General features: G+C 44.9%; 4 protein-coding genes across 4 annotated transcripts in view; 2 read left to right on the top strand and 2 right to left on the bottom strand.

Annotated features, from left to right (window-relative positions):
- Positions 1-2,161, top strand: part of slc5a8 (solute carrier family 5 member 8) — a gene marked incomplete at both ends in the record, with an annotated part of 5,836 nt that extends 3,675 nt beyond the window's left edge. Inside the window, 6 exons of the mRNA XM_083692482.1 lie at positions 606-673; positions 844-930; positions 1,171-1,397; positions 1,578-1,681; positions 1,818-1,906; positions 2,042-2,161. Coding sequence (XP_083548608.1) covers positions 606-673; positions 844-930; positions 1,171-1,397; positions 1,578-1,681; positions 1,818-1,906; positions 2,042-2,161 — 695 coding nt within the window. The remainder of the gene's footprint in view (positions 1-605; positions 674-843; positions 931-1,170; positions 1,398-1,577; positions 1,682-1,817; positions 1,907-2,041) is intronic.
- A 108-nt stretch (positions 2,162-2,269) lies between these two features.
- On the bottom strand, positions 2,270-3,903 carry lyrm5a (LYR motif containing 5a). Its single transcript, XM_083691985.1, has 3 exons — positions 3,822-3,903; positions 3,310-3,386; positions 2,270-3,117 (listed from the first exon to the last, which is right to left on the bottom strand). Exons 2-3 carry the CDS (start codon positions 3,352-3,354, stop codon positions 2,902-2,904), a joined length of 261 nt encoding a protein of 86 aa, XP_083548111.1. The 5' UTR covers positions 3,355-3,386; positions 3,822-3,903; the 3' UTR covers positions 2,270-2,901.
- Positions 3,904-5,937: 2,034 nt separating this feature from the next.
- Positions 5,938-12,174, top strand: dnai7 (dynein axonemal intermediate chain 7; the record flags this gene model as incomplete). Its single annotated transcript, XM_083691844.1, has 15 exons — positions 5,938-5,988; positions 6,629-6,719; positions 7,036-7,127; positions 7,325-7,429; positions 7,821-7,958; positions 8,280-8,414; positions 8,503-8,606; positions 8,904-9,216; positions 9,426-9,501; positions 9,593-9,747; positions 9,993-10,176; positions 10,267-10,481; positions 10,632-10,790; positions 11,418-11,531; positions 11,899-12,174. 15 exons carry the CDS (start codon positions 5,938-5,940, stop codon positions 12,172-12,174), a joined length of 2,208 nt encoding a protein of 735 aa, XP_083547970.1.
- Positions 12,175-12,699: 525 nt separating this feature from the next.
- Positions 12,700-16,083, bottom strand: part of lrmp (lymphoid-restricted membrane protein) — a gene marked incomplete at its 5' end in the record, with an annotated part of 30,952 nt that continues 27,568 nt past the window's right edge. The window contains 4 exon segments of the mRNA XM_083691843.1: positions 12,700-13,859; positions 15,095-15,214; positions 15,677-15,775; positions 15,958-16,016. Coding sequence (XP_083547969.1) covers positions 13,604-13,859; positions 15,095-15,214; positions 15,677-15,775; positions 15,958-16,016 — 534 coding nt within the window. The 3' untranslated portion in view covers positions 12,700-13,603.

Here is a 16,083-nt window from a genome sequence, read left to right as displayed (position 1 = left end):
TTAGTATAGGGGGGGTAGTGAGGGTGAAGCGGTCTTTAGGAGGGACTGTTAAGATGTAGCTTGAAGAGATGGGTTTTCAATCTACGGCGGAAGATCGGAAGTGACTCTGCAGTCCTGACCGTAGTGCTGAATGCAAGAGGAGTGCAGGTGTCTTTGAAGTTCTTAATGTCCAACTGTAAGCACTCAAGGTCTCCTTAATTAATATGTGGAGACTGTCCAACCAAAACAAGATACTTTTCCAACCAGATACGTTTGATCATAAACTGCTGGCGTTAAGGGCCGTGTGGTGCTAGGAACCATCTGACCTGTTTTGTATATCCTGTTATCTCTGTATGAGCAGAACTAACTTTTAAAGAGGCCTGCCACTGATGTTCGGGGGGTCATTTGGGGCATGCTTACTTAGTGTGTTTGAACTGTGCTCTCTGCTGCAGCATTAAAATAAAGCTTATAGAAGTTTTAAGTAATTTGTCAGTACTCTCTTTAATTGATAAGTAATAGATTTCCACGACAGGAGCAGGGCTGTTGGATTTTTGATATGACTCGACACATCAATAATAACAGGTTCTGGTACTGCTGCTGTTTCTGCCCTTCTGTTCTATTTGCAGGCTTGATCTTTGGGGCTCTGTGCATTGCAATGGCTGGCCTAGCCTCGCTAATGGGAGGTCTGCTACAGGTATGCTTAGTTCATTCATCCATCCATGAATTATTTTATTAATTAATTAATTAATGAATTAATCTATCCATGAATGAATTTATTAATTCATTTATTCATCCAGTCATCCATCCAACCATTCATCAAATCATTCCCGAGACAGAAATGTGTGTCTCTGTCTCCCCCTTTAGGCAGCTATCAGTATCTTCGGGATCATCGGAGGGCCGGTACTTGGCCTCTTTGCACTGGGGATCCTCTGTCCATTTGCCAATTCAGCAGTAAGTAGAGACCCCTAGTGATAACCCATTCTTTAACCTGGACACTTGCATGAGAGTTCTTTCAGTAACATATCAAACACTATATCTACAGTTGATGATGTGCCACATATATATGCTCTAAGTGTGGGTGCTGGTCTGGTTCTGTCTTTAGGATAAGCAAGAACAGACTGACACCTAGACCTACTACCTAGACTCACTGTGGTCACCTCATTTGTCTGTATGTCTCTGTCTGCCCTCCAGGGTGGCTTGACTGGGCTGCTCACAGGGTTGGTCCTCTCTCTATGGGTTGGGATAGGGGCCCAGTTCTACCCACCTCTGCCTGAGAGCAGCAGACCTCTGCCTCTGACTACACTCGGCTGTAACTTCACAACCACAGGAGATGGGTTCAACTGGACCACAGCTACACCAACAGAACCAAGCCTCCTTACAACAGTGTTGCAGGGGAATAAAGAAGACAGGCAAGTTGTGTGTGCTGGTTGGGCCTTTTGTTTCATGGACACAGCATTTTATTCCAACATGAGTAACACATGATTCAGAATATAAATCTCTTCGGATTAAAACCATCTGTGAAATGACCATGTTGTCATTAAATATGAGGAGTCACAAGTGTTGATTGTGTGTGTGTGTGCGTTATATCTCCTCTATAGACCCTTCTTGGCTGATAACTGGTACTCCTTGTCCTATCTCTACTTCAGTCTCATCGGAACACTGACAGTTATCGCTGTCGGACTAGTAATCAGCCTCATCTCAGGTACCAGTGGTGTTTACCTCACGGTAGAGCTGTTTCTGAACATACCATATCAGTCATCTGTCAGAACAGTTGATCAGTGAAAAATAACGGGTCACAACACAAATGTTTTGACACTCAAGTCTGTATATCTTTTCAGGAGGTATGAAGCTGAAGTTGGAACCTGGACTAACTTTAATGAAAGAAGACCTGACTTGCTATTGCTTTTTCAAATTCTTTAAGGATAGGGTAAGTGATATCACATCAGTGTTAAAAAGAACTTTGGGACCGTATTATTACCACTTTATTCTGTGCTGCAATAGGAAGTGTTACAATAATTTCCATGAAGATCCATCCATTCTAACCCCTCTTTGCTAAACCCAGGCATTGAGACGTGCCGGAAATCTGGACCTCACAAAGAACGGAGAGAAGACATTTGGAAACAATAACCCAGCGTTCTGCAACGTTGAGATGCATTTCACAAAGAACAGTCTTCCCACATAACATGGAGATACAGTAACATGGAGATGTCAATATTCCCAATCCTGACGAAGGCACTGTGTACTGAAACTTTTGTCTTCTGTTTTTTTCTATTGGGGACAACATTGTAAGACTCTGTCTTTCTTTGATCTGCCTATGCCGTTGGTCTGCACCATGCCTAAAGACTTCAAGTGTGTGTCTTCACTCCAGCAAATGTAATATTACCAGTCCTACATATGGACTTCCCGTCTGGCCGCTTTTATCTGCCATGAGTGTCCATTCAGCTCATCGTTTTGCTATAAATCCTGGTACGATATCTCTTGCAAGTTTAAGCTAAAACATCTTCAAATTGATACCAATCATATTCTGTAAAATGTGTCTCGTTTATTACAAGATGGGGATATTTTTTAAATATACATTCATTTGAAATGTCTTTTGTTCGTCTCATATTTAACACGATACCTGCATTGTCAAAATACAAAGCAGAATATATTTGACACAGTAGTGTGTACAGTCGTATACGGTTAAGTACACAAGGGAACTAAGCATTAGATGGCTGTGGTCACAAGAACTCTTTTGTTTCTGTGTTCTGTAACCTTCTTCTCTATGGACGGATCAACTAAAACTTGCATGGCACATTCAGAAGTATCAGCTTCCATATCCTCTCCATATCTTTGGGTCTCTTTTTGAATGGATATACATTTTCCCTTCTCAGACATGAGTCCTGTTGAATATTTCAATAGAACAGTGCAGAGCAGCGTCAGTCAGGGGTCCGGATCGTCATAGTAACGCTTCTTAATGGCCCTGTACTTCCTCAGAAAGTAAAGAGCCTCCAGCTCCTTAATTACAAACTCCCCACGGTCGACCAGCTTTCTAATCTTCTCAGGGTCAGTTACATCTTTGTTCTTCATGAAGGCATTCTTCAGACGTTCCCTGAAGTAGGCTGCTCCTTTAGGGTACTCTCGTCCAAGATACAGTAGCTGCCAATGGAAGCAAAGAGAGAGGACCATTAGAACGTTATCTAGGCCATGTTCTACATAGGCTGCTGTAGTGACCATTGACTGTAAAAATGTAATGACAAACTACATGAATGAAAAATCGGTGATGTTGTCGAAAGCAGTGTAAGCGAGTGTGCGCAAACCTTTTGAGGTGTAAAGACAGTATGAACTTACATTCTTGTAAAGCCTGAAGACCTCTCCCCTCAGAGAGTTGGCCATGTCACTTCCTAGTAGTGTTGTGGCTTTCACTGCTGAAATAAGAAACAAGCAAATACAATAAAGGAGACGTGTAGAAGAGAAACCAAACTTGTGATCACAAAGATGGACCAGCTAGATAAAAGCACTGACGTTAGCAGCAATACAACAGTGTGTACTTTTATTTTCCAATCATGCATACACTTAACTTATTATGAAGCTTTAGGTCTATTGCAACAATGTTACCATAACTGCCTGGTTTGATTTTTAAATTCTGGCGTAGCTAGGGGTTAACGTCGTTAGCCTCCTGCTGCCTCTCTAGCTAATTAGCTAACTTAGTTAGGCTGGGCAATTACCCTGGCCTCGGCGATCAAAACCACCACGATAAACAGTCGAAAGTGCATGCAATACAATGAAGCTCAGATTACATCACACAGATCAACATTTAATCAGATCAACCTTAACACAGTGCCAGCGGTCTGATACTGTACCTTGTTGGTACTTTGTCCTTCGCCCACATATCAGGGTTGGTAAACAATGCCGTTCACAGTTTTACAATGTCGCAAAGAGAATCAACTAACTGCGCGTGCGTTAGCGTTTTCAAGGCTTCACTTGAGTTGACATCCCTCCAAGAACAGATGGTGAGAAGTTTTCTAGCAAAAAAACAAAACAATTCTGCATTGAATCAGTCTTTCTCAAAACGCATTGGAGGAGAACATCTTAAGTTCCTCCCTTCAGATCTTCTGCAACAATGCATTTCGGGAAAGAGACAATGAAAGACTTTTGAGACTTTGCCCATATATCCCGTTCATTCTGTGAATGATTGTGTATGCTGTCGGTCAACTGAGTCCTAATGCATCCTTGCACGTTTGATTTTTTCCCCTGAGATTGTCCTCAACTTTAGTGTTATTCAAGGGTTTGAAGGGAAGGTCGGGGACCGAGTGAGAGCAGAATAGATGAGCTGGATTAACTGCGCCATCTACTGGAGGAGAACCAGACTGCAGTGACTAAATGGCAAAGGAGACAAGGCAATAAATCAATCAAGGTCCATTTTCGCCAGATAGGACATCAGTGTTACATCTCTCGAAATCCTACTCTTGCCATTATGAGATAAACAAATATCTGACCCCTTGGTGAAGCTACTTACTAGTTTATTTACACATGATTTAGATGCTCTCAGGCCTGTGGAGTCTATGTAACTTCTAGAAGTAAGTCATTTGACTGAACTCAGATGAGCTTGTTTTACATGGTTGAACCCCCTCTGTTCAGTGGGAGAGGTACATGCGCTGTGATGCCAGTCCTGTTCTATATCTATGGTCCAGACCCCCCAGTCTCTGACTGTGCTAACGACTTGTGGTTTTGATATTAGTCCTGGTACGATTTGTCTTGCAAGTTTAAGGCGAAAAATATCTTCAACTTAATACCAATCATTCTGTAAAATGTGTTGTTTATTATTAGATGGTGATATGTCATTTGGAATAAACATTCATTTGAAATACCTTTTGTTCTCGTATTTAACCTATACCTGCATTATCAAAATACATTGCACAGCAGAATATATTTTACCAATTGAAACTTGCATGGCACATTCTGAAGTATAAGCTCTCCCTATATGTTCTCCTTGTCTTTCCATCTCTTTTTGATTGGATGTTCATTTTCCCTGATCAGACAAGTCCTGTTGAATATTTCAATGAAACAGTGCCACACAGTGTTAAGAGTCAATCAGTCAGTGTGTAGTATCATCTAAATCCATCTTTATGGCCCTGTACTCCTTCAGATAGTAAAATGTCTTAAGATCCTTGATCACAGACTCCCCATTGTCGACCAGGTGTTTAATCTTCTCAGGGTCTGTTTCATCTTTGTTCTCCATGAAGCCTTTCCTCAGGCATTCTCTGAAGTACACTGCTCCTTTGGGGTATTCTCGTCCAAGATACAGTAGCTGTCAACAGAACAGAGAGGACCATTAAAACATTATTAAGAACATGTTCATCCATGTTCTACATAGGCTGCTGTAGTGTGACAGGCTCTGCATGAATGATTATGTTGTTGAATGTAGTACAAGTGAGTGCGTGCAAATGCAACCTTCAGAAGTAAGAGCATTGTATAAAGACAGTATGAACTTACATTCTTGTAAAGCTTGAGGACCTCCCCTCTCAGAGGGTTGGCCATGTCACTCCGAGTACTGCTGTGGCTTTCACTGCTGAAATGAGAAACAAACCAACTTTGTGACCACCTTTTGCATCAGCTAAAAGCCCAGACGTTAGCTAGCAATACAACACATGTGTGCGTATGTCTTATTGTCAGGCATACAACTTGTTATGAAGCTTTAAACCGATTGCAACCACGTTACCTCAACTGGCTTGCTTTCGAAATGAACTTCTTCTAGCAAAGCGAATAAGATGGCCTCGGCGATCAAAACACCCACTGTGAACAATCAAAGGCGCATCCGATATACTGAAGCAAACTGCGTACTATGTCCTTAGCTCACACGACTAGAGTTCACGGCACACCTGTGTATATCAACGATTAATAGGAGTTGTAAATGCCGTTAACAGTTTCACAATGTCGCAAAGAAAAACATTTAACTGCGCTTGCGTTAGCGTTTCCATGGTAGCGAGGACGCTTGAAGAAAAGGTGACATACCTCCAAGAGAAGATGGTGAGAAGTTTTCTACGCTAGCAAACAAATGTTCTGCATGCAATCATGTTACTAGTCAGTTAGAGAGTATACCGATAATATGTTACGGTGGTTTGCCAAATAAGTCTATTTGTATTCGTGGCTTAGTTAGAGTTAATTGTTTGTTTACAAGTGTATCGGGTGAAGTGACCACCACCTTAAGTCACTGGCCCAGTCAACTAGCTAGCTAACCTGCTGTCTTTACTGCAAATCTGTATTGCCTCTTCCTTCACAATACATTTCAACGTGGTCTTACATTCAATGTATTCTATTCTATCCCCTAACTTTCTATTATTTATGTTTTCTCCTCCCAATGTTAGCCATCCAAGGATGCAAAGGTATGATTATGAATAGACAGACCTACTGAGCAACGCTCATCATCACTAGCCTTGACATCACTAGCCTTGGATCTAAGTCTAGAAATAAGTTAAATAGCTACAGGTATACAGTAGGCTATGTCTACGTACTTTATTTGAGAATGTTTCCTCCAGAGTCTTGGGTCTTCTCGACACTTCCGTCCACTTCGCAGTTGCTTGGCTTCAGAAGCGTTTATTAGCTAAGCAATTGGCTGTGCTGTTGATCAGATCATGTTTAACATGTTGAACTGTTGATTTGCTTCAAGTCTGCCAAAAAGAAAGGAGGAGGCAAACTCAGCAAGGCTGAAAAGGAAAGACTACAGAGGGAAGAGGATGAGAGGAGACAGATGGAGGAGGGTAATAATGCCTTTTAATTTATGACAATATTTATGCTGTTCTATACAGGTGTGTGTGTGATTGCTTCATTGGTGATTTCATGTTCCCAGTTTGACATGCAGTGGCTGAATCTCAATAGGCCTTCTCTTGATTCCTTGATTCCTTCCATCCTCTCTCCTCGCCTACTTCTCAAAACGCATCAGAGGAGACGATCTTGAATTTCTCCCTTCAGATCTTCTGCAACAATGCATTTTGAGGAAGACACAAGGAGAGAGATCACAAGGAATCAAGGGAAGACTTTTGAGATTTTGCCAATATGTCCCGTTGTGTTCTGCAGAGGAGGCTCGCCTGGTGGCAGAGCGAGAGGAGCAGGCGAGGCTGGAGAGGGCGAGGAATGAACAGGAGGAGCAGCAGAGGCTGGAGTTAAAGGTATGACATTTTTGCTGTAGCCCACGCTTTTGCGTGAGACTTTCATGTGTGTCATTTTCTGTGCCGTGTATGTTTTACTTTTTTCTTCTGAGATTAAAACAATGAATACATTTTTAAACAACCTCAACCATAAGGAGTGTTATTTAGGTATCAAGGGACCAAGTGAGAGTGTGATTACTGGCTTGCACTGTTGACAGGACAATGAGCGCAGAGAAGATGAGCTGAATGAATTGCGCCATCTACTGGAGGAGAACCAGACTGCAGTAACTAAATGGGAAACTGCTTCCAGAGAGAAAGCCAAGGTGTGTAATCGTAAATTCACTAAAGGTCGATTTTTCCACACTGATAAGATCAGTTCACGCCTCGCCAAATCCTACTCTTGCCATTACAGATAAAGAAATAATGACACTTGGACATGATTTATATGTTCTAACTTAGACCTGTGGAGTCTAGATGCAATTTATAGAAGAAGTAATTTGGATGAGCCCTGTTTTACAGTACAGGGTTAAACTCTGCGGGGCACACCACATCATCGCAAGGTTCCTGGTTTGATTCCGACCCTCGATATATCTTACATGTCATCCCTCCCATCTCTCACCCATCCTTCCTGTCAATCTCAACTGTCACTATCGCAATAAAGCAGAAATGCCCTAAGAAAATGTTTTAAATAAACTGCTCTTGCCCTCTGAGCAGTGGGAGAGGTACATGCGCTGTGTGGGCAGCCCGGACCCCTCGGTGCAGCAGGAGATCAACACCTTCGTCAACCTATGGAGGGAGGACTCCGAGGTCCAGATCACACCGGTGCTGAAGGAATGTGCCCTAGCTCTACAGGTCAGTTAATCAATCCCTAATTTACGCTAACTTTATTTGTATAGAGAAGGAGCTTTTGCACAAATACATTTGTCACAAGTGCTTGACAGCAGTCTGGACCTGAACCTCAAAAGGGCAAGCAAAAGAGGAACTGTCGCAAGAAAACAACTTTGTAACCGGGGAGGAAACCTTTGGAGGAACCATGCTCAACAGGGTTGCCTGGGTGGGTGGGAGTTCGGAGGCTAGACAGTTGTTCGTTGGAGCTTGGATGCTTCTATTTGCGGACTCTGTCACACTGAGTTCTGATGAGTGACATGAACTGTCCTGATTTCCCCCCTGAAGTTGATCGAGGAGCTGAACAGTCTTCTGAGGGACCATCCTGAACCTGCTGATGTTCAGAGGTACCAGGAGACACTCCTCTCCATCCAGACCCTCATCCACTCCAAACATGACCAAACCACAGAGGAGATACTCAAGGCAAGGATTGTAATGGTGATTGAATGAATGATTTTTGTTACTGTTGACATTTAGTCATTTTTTAGACTGTCTGTCTATTTCTTCACAGCGGGCCAATGCGCACTCTGACATCGAGACAGGGAACATGCAGACAGTGGTTGAAGATGAGAACATCACTCTGTGTCTGTGGGCCAACCTCAACAAAAACCCAAGGTATGTCTGTCTCTTTTTCTATGTCTATGATCTATACAAACCTATTTCTAGTTGCTTCTGTCCCACGCACAAATAGTGGGACAATCCTTCTTAAATGGCTTTATCCCTCTTCTCCTTACCTTCATTGCCCACCTGATCTGATAGAACATGACAGATAAAAGGTGGGAATCTATCCAATCCTTTCACCTATCAGTGATCATAAAGGGGAGGAGATGAAGCCATTAAAGGGCATTGCGACATGGCTCCCTTGTGTGCTGGTTCACCTGTCTGTCATTGCCTCTCTTACGGTGCCTCCAGGTTCAAAGGGTTCCAGTTCGAGGAGGTGGGCCTGGGCTTCGAGCTGCCCAAGCTGCTGGCAGTGAGTGACGTGGCCGTGAGGATCCTCCACACCCGCTACGACCACCTGTCTCACCTGGCCCAGCTGGACCTCCTAAGGGGCCAGACCCCCAGCCGGAGGTCCCTGGGGGCCGGGGAGGAGCCCTGCCTGGGGATAGGCACCCCCACGGCCGAGCAGTCAGAGACAGAGGGGGACGGGGACGGCAGAGAGAGCTCACAGCAGGGAGGCGCAGAGGAGGAGGTGCAGTCTGTGAAAGGGTCTGATGGGAGGAAGGTAAGATGCATAGGATGATCCACTGATGATTGTGTACATGTATTCAGTACATTTAACTCATGCAGGAATGCTGTAGTGCACACAGTGACATTGCATTGTGTGTGTGTGTGTGTGTGTGTGTGTGTGTGTGTGTGTGTGTGTGTGTGTGTGTGTGTGTGTGTGTGTGTGTGTACACACAGAGTGCTGTGAGCGTGCTCTCTGTGAGGGAGGACAGGAAGAGTGCTCAGAAGCATCTGGAGGAAGGGGAAAGTCAGATCGAGACTCTGATGGAGGAAGCTAGCTCTGGTGAGACACACACAACACCATTTATTGATCCCGTAGGCTTTGTGAAGTGCGTGCCCATTGTCCACCTACTGTGTGTTCCCTGGTGAGGTAGATTCTGTGGCCACGCCCGTGGAGCAGGTGATTGACAGCTGCGAGGCTCAGGTAGTGGACCTGCATCAGTACACGCCCCTGGGCGGGGTCTTCTACTGCGACGTGTTCCGCCTGCCGCCACAGGCCCAGCAGCTCAGCGGCTGGGAGATCAGAGAGGTATCGGAATGGATTTCTATTTATTTATTTATTTATTTTAATTTAGCAACATTCACGAATAGAGAGCCGCAAGAGCAGCAATTGTATGTAGAGAGTGATTTTTTCCGTTTTCACATGTGTAGACAGATACTGGTATTGTGCTGGAGATAATCACCTGCTCGCAGAATCTCCCTCACCTGGAAACATACAGTAAAAAAAAAAATGGTGAGGTATCCCTTTAAGTGTTCATGTATTTTCCCCACCAGCTGTTGGACACAGGCCTGCAGGTGTTCCCCTACCCTATCGACCAGTCTCTGATCCAGAGCTCTGCCTCGGGGAAGCTGGAGGACAGCAGTGTCCTGGCCTATCCCCCTGTAGGGGTGACCGTCACCCTGCCTGACTCGGTCCTGTTCCTGGAGGACCCCCAGGTGGCTCGCTGGGACCCGGCAGGTGAGGCAGACAGGAGAACAGGGATTGATCATTCATCGTTGATCATCAATGAACTGATCATGATGAGTTGCTGAATTTGGTTCCTTCTAGGTCAGCAGTGGAGGACTGACTGCATCACTGAGATTGCGTACGACGAGGCAGAGAGGAGGATCTCTTTCAAGATGGACTCCTTCTACGCGTTCACCCTGCTACAGGACTCATACGCTAACATGCCCTTCCAGAGCTGGGAGCTTCGTCCACTAGGCCATGACTCAGCACTACTCACAATCACAGCAGCCCTCACTGAAGTCAGCATTACTGTCAGGGTAAGACTATACATACATACACTTACGGTATACACACACAGGTTTTATGTCATCAATACACTGTATAAAGACATGGCCAAATGCATGAAGCCTGACTCCCTGCTCCTGTGTGTGTGTGTGTGTGTGTGTGTGTGTGTGTGTGTCTGACAGGACAGCCAGTGTATGCTGCACTCTGACCAGGTGGGAGGACTCTCGCATATCCAAGGCAAATGGATGAGTCCCTCTGCCCTGCAGCAAGCCATGATCAGCGCTGGGGTCAACATATTTGTCAACCAATACTCTGACAAGTATGTCAGCATCAATGCAAAGGTGAGCGCCGCCTTGTGGTGGCTGGATAGCAGTAATCTCTTGAAAAAGAAATCATCTCATTCGAGACAAACCTGGATAAATAAAGGTCAAGGTGAATAAAGAGAAGTGTTATGTTACAGCAGGAACGGGTTGAAATACTGTATGACCTTTGACCTGTAAGGGTTAGGGTTATGCAAGTACTGTTTCAACAACCCTAACCCCATGCTGCACATATCAATTTGCATGCAATTTCTGCAGCTCACATCCAGTGGCATCACAAGGGCCCCCTGAGATATGTCCTGTTTTTGATTTTTCTGATAGCTAGTTGTTATTATGGGTTATGCCAGTGGGACAGTTGTACTAAACTCGAAATTGAAATGATGATCTAACAGCTAAAGATGTATGCTTAGATAAACTATGCAGAAATACATTTTCAGACTTTTCGATAAAGAATTAGTTTGAAGGATTAAGGCTCTCAATTGCAGGAAAAAGCAGTTTCAGGTGCATCGCAGTTGAACCTGTATGGCATCTTGTACTATAATACCTCACCCAGTGCAACTGTCTGCAACACAGCTGTGTCAAACTGGGAGGTGGCTGAATGTGATGTAACTCACCTTTACAACATCCCCCTCCCCTCCCCCCCTCCAGGACCCTCTGACAGAGCATGCTGTGTACGAACAAATGGCTCTACTGTCCTCCACGTTCGCCTTCTCATGGAGCCAGTGGAACGCACAGTGTGGACAGGAGCATCTGGTGATGCAGGTAACACGTGCACGTGCACGCACACACACAAAAGAGGCTTTATATAGCCCCAGAGAGAAAAAAAAATATGTTGCAGGTGTGTGTACACAGACACACTTCTCACAGCTACAGAGAGAGAGAGAAACACCTGTAACCAGGAACAAGGAAGAAGCTGACCTTTAGGGGAAGTTGACAATGTTTTGGTAAACCCTATCTGGGTTTACTGGATAGACAGGATCATGATACACAATAACGCAAGAGGATGTAATAATCCTCTTTAATCTTATGGTGTTAACCAAAGCGTGAACCTTCCTGTAGAGTTTTGGAATATTTCCCGTATTTTTGGTCCGAGTCTGAGACAAACCCTTCTTGTTCTCTCCTCTCTTAGGTGTGTGAGCACCCTGATGCCAGCCCCATCCCTGAGGAGGCCTGGTGTGTGTACCTCCTGGGAGCCCAGAGGAGCCAGAAGCTGAGGATAAAGGAGAGGAGTGAGGCCTTCTCCCCAGAGCTGGACCCTGGGAGCGAGTTCCACTCCACCTTCCTGCACATGCTCCGAGATGGCATGAGTCCCCAGGGGATGGAGAGGGCCAGAGGCTCCCACCACCTGTTCATCGACGCCGTGCACAGGCTTCTGCGTGCCACGCGCCCACTCACATACTCATGACCCGTCACCTGACTGTCTGTCCACAATGTGTCAGGCCTGGGTTCAAATATATTATTCTAAATAATTTCAAATACTTGGCCCGTGCTTGATTTGATTTTGCCTGGCGCATTGGAACCAATAGAATTGTCCCCCAAATGCAAAACCCTGCCCATCTAGCATTCCAGCCAGGTTCAAGCAAACACTCAAAAGTATTTGAAAGCCTTTAAATAGTATTTTGACCCAGGTTTATAATGCATCAATGTAGCAGGTTCTGGGAAGAAGCTGCTATAAAACACAGATCTAGGATCAGATTATTATCCTGGAATCTAAGATTGACTTATGGGGGGGGGGGGTTCTTCATTTAACAATTCTTTCACAAACAGAAGACTGACCTGCAAACATTGTTTTTAATCTCTCTCACGGCTCTGTGGCCGGATTGTCGGGAGAAATGAAGTACTACTACTGACCCTACTACTGACCCTACTGTAGACCACTCAGTGTGAACTACAGACACACCTCCCATGTCAGACCACAAGGATTCATCTGTTGAATCAGTTACTTTATTTGTGCAAAGTTTCACTCCCCTCTTTGGAACATACCAAAGTGTATGAATTTATAACAGTGAACAACACAGCGAAAACATGTGAGAATGTAACAAACACTGATTATAACAAATTATTAGCAAGATATTCATATTTCCCCACACAATCTAATGCATTCAAATAGTAAAATTATAAATTAAAGTTTTACCTCAAAAAAAAAACTTTAAAATGGCAGTTAAATACCAATGTTCATAAATCTGATAATAATAATAAAAAAAGATTTCCATCTGTAACCACTGAACAAATGAATGAAAAAGAATCCTAAAAAGGTAGCCTCCTGTAGCAACCCCAAGTGCCATGATAGATTCTGAAAATGTTTACAATGAAATGTGTTTAAAAAGCAAAATGGCCGAACCTATAGTCCATTGTCATGTTGTGTTGTGTTTGGTGAACATGTTGTTGACGTCCATAAACGTGATCTGCAAAAACATAACGCTGAAAGCTGTGATGTGATTGAATAGCATGCGCTGAAGTCCATGACGTGACGGCTTAGCTCGATGCTGATGTCCTTGACGTGATTGTCAACACTGTGCCAACATAATGCAACAACATCACAGCTGGTTCCCTGTTTGGTCTTGTGTGTTCAGTTCAGTCCGGAAGGTAGAGTGTCCCTCAGGAACCAATAGGAACATCATCATCATCATCATCTGTGGTCAGAATATTTCAGCAACCCCAGCAAAAAAAACCACACTGGCTGCTTCTGTCTTTAAGTGCTCTCTCTCTTCACACACTAACTAGTCTTAACAAACGTGATGGTTGCATTGGAAGGCCTTCTAAAAGGGTTGACCATGCCCCCAAGGCGTGCGTGTCTGTTGGCTTGGAGTGGGGGAGCCGCCATAGCCCTTCAGCTACACCGGTGGCTGGCCGTTGTGTCTGAGCCCCGTGTAGGGCCACAGAAGCTGCTGGATGGTCACCCAGGAGTCCCCCGTCCCCACCGGAGCAGCGTCCACAACGGGCTGCATCACAAGGCTGGCCAGAAGAGCTAGCAGAGCCGCGAGGACCACCACCAGGGCCAGCCACAACCACACGCCCCGGCTGGCAGCGGACGCAGCCGGACGAGAGTAGCCCAGATACGGGCCGGCTGCCTGCTCAGTCAAGATGGTACTGGGGCTGGGGTTAGGGCTGAGAGAGAAGAGAGAGAGAGAGAGAGAAAGAAAGAAAGAAAGAGAGGGGAGATGAGTTAGCATGGATACCAAAGGTGACATTTTGACAGGCAAAAACATAATTTCAGTTTTTCTACATGAAACATGATTCAAAATGAATTTGGAGTCATGTGCATCACGTAGACTAGAGACACATATTGAAATAAATGCTACTACTGTGTCTGTGTTAGAGATATGGCTGCTTTGGGTTAAAATGGGATTCTGAGTACGAATGATGGGACACACAATAAACAAACACTGTAGCTTGTTGAAGCACTGTTGGCTTGACAGCGCTGTTGGCTTACAGTAACTCACAAGGAAGCACATTCCTCAGCCTAGCCAAGAACAGTTTCACACACAGAGATAGGTACAGGTACTAGCTGTAAAAGATAGATAGAGCAACTGATAGAGATACTGTTTTATCTCTACATGGTTTTGACACCCCTGAGTTGCAGTACAGCAGGCTGATGAGCACCACACCAAAGCGCTTAAGTTTCAGCAGTATGAATGGCTGGGCGAAAGGAAAGGTAAAAACAGCACATCACACTGCATGATGTTCAACACAGCCAGAAACAGCTCTCACGTCACCCCTCTTCATACACTTACAGCATAAGGTACAGTTCATCATGTCGCCTGAAGGGGAAGGGAAGAATGGGAATTTTCAGAGGAACACAAGGAGCTCAAGGACAGTTGTTGAAGCAGAAACACTCAACCCGAGTCACCAACACACCAGCAGCGAAAGAGGGAAGACTTTCTGGTTTTAGAGACCAAGACTTAAGAAGCACAACACTGGCCAGCTAAGTCCACATCAAAGACAGATTCTCATTTGTCTGATTCTAGTATACAGTAAGTACTTTGCCCCTCCCATAGGACCAGCGTTGTGCACTCCTGAGCCGGTAAGAATACATCCTTCATTCCCCACTTCCTTCATTGAATCAATCCTGGACATGAAAGAAATCATGAACAGTCTTTGTATTCACCGGTCTATTTGACAGATCTGTGAATTCATTCTTCAAGGCAGGGAGGTAAGAAGGATGCATTTTGAAAGTTTTTGAACTGGGTCCTTGTCTGAGCTCCCTGGCCCCTAAAGCAGCTGAGCCTCGGGAGCAGAGGCTAACTAGCCTAGCCTAGCGAACGACAAGTAAGTAGCAGAAAGCAGCGCTGCTCCAGCATAGAAACACGATGTCGTTCACTAACGTCTTGAGGGGCATAATGAGAGAGCTCAGTTTGATGCCCAGCTCAGTGAGACTGGACCTCCTCCTATCAGGCTCCTCCCTCCTCTCCTCCTCGGAGTGGGAATCTGTGTCGTAGCCGAACCTGCGGGCATGCACGGTTCAGACAGACTCACACACTGCTGTACAAAATTCACACAAAAACACACACATTTCACACATTCACACAGCTCTCAGGAATCGTTCTGATCTGGGATCATCTTGGCATACAGTGTATTATGGCCCTGTACTCACATTCACGCTCAGTTACATGAAATGCATACATGCAGAATGTTGTTTTAAGATAGATTAGATCAGATAGTGTGGCATAGATACACACACACACACAGTTTCCAGACCTGGGTTTGAAAAGTATTTTAAATCATTTCAAATACTTATGTGCTTGATTGAGTTTGCCTGGTGCAATGGAACCAATGGAATAGTCCCAAAAGTGCAAACCCCACCCATCTGGCACTCCAGGCACGCTCGAACGAACACTAAAGTATTTGAAATGATTTAAAATACTATTTCCCGACCGAGGTCTGGTGGTTTCCACAACAGCCCTTACCCCTTCATCATCAATGTGGGCTCGTCAGTCTCAACCCAAGCACCGGAGCTAACAAAGCGCTTTAGCGGGGGCCGCCCTGGGCTCTTCCCTGTCACATTCCTGTAACCACGTCACATACAGCACAACCCTCACGTCAAGGAACAAACATCCTTACGTACGTGGCTTTACTCAAAGTTCAGGTGCAGTGTGGACATTCGTTTTGTGATCATATACTCTGTCGAACAAGTGTGCACAGACACACAGACAGACACACACACACACACACACACACCTCTACCTACCAGGGGGATCTCCGAGTCAGTCGCTCTGCCTCAGTCTCTGTGGCATCGTGTGCTTTGGGCTGCAGGGAAACATACGGCAGAGAATTTGAACTGAGAGCACAGCATCACAAATACACTTCCGACATT

This window comes from Argentina silus (genome assembly GCF_951799395.1).
Source record: "Argentina silus genome assembly, chromosome: 20".
NCBI lineage: Eukaryota > Metazoa > Chordata > Actinopteri > Argentiniformes > Argentinidae > Argentina > Argentina silus.
This window is presented reverse-complemented; position numbering and strand designations above follow the sequence as displayed.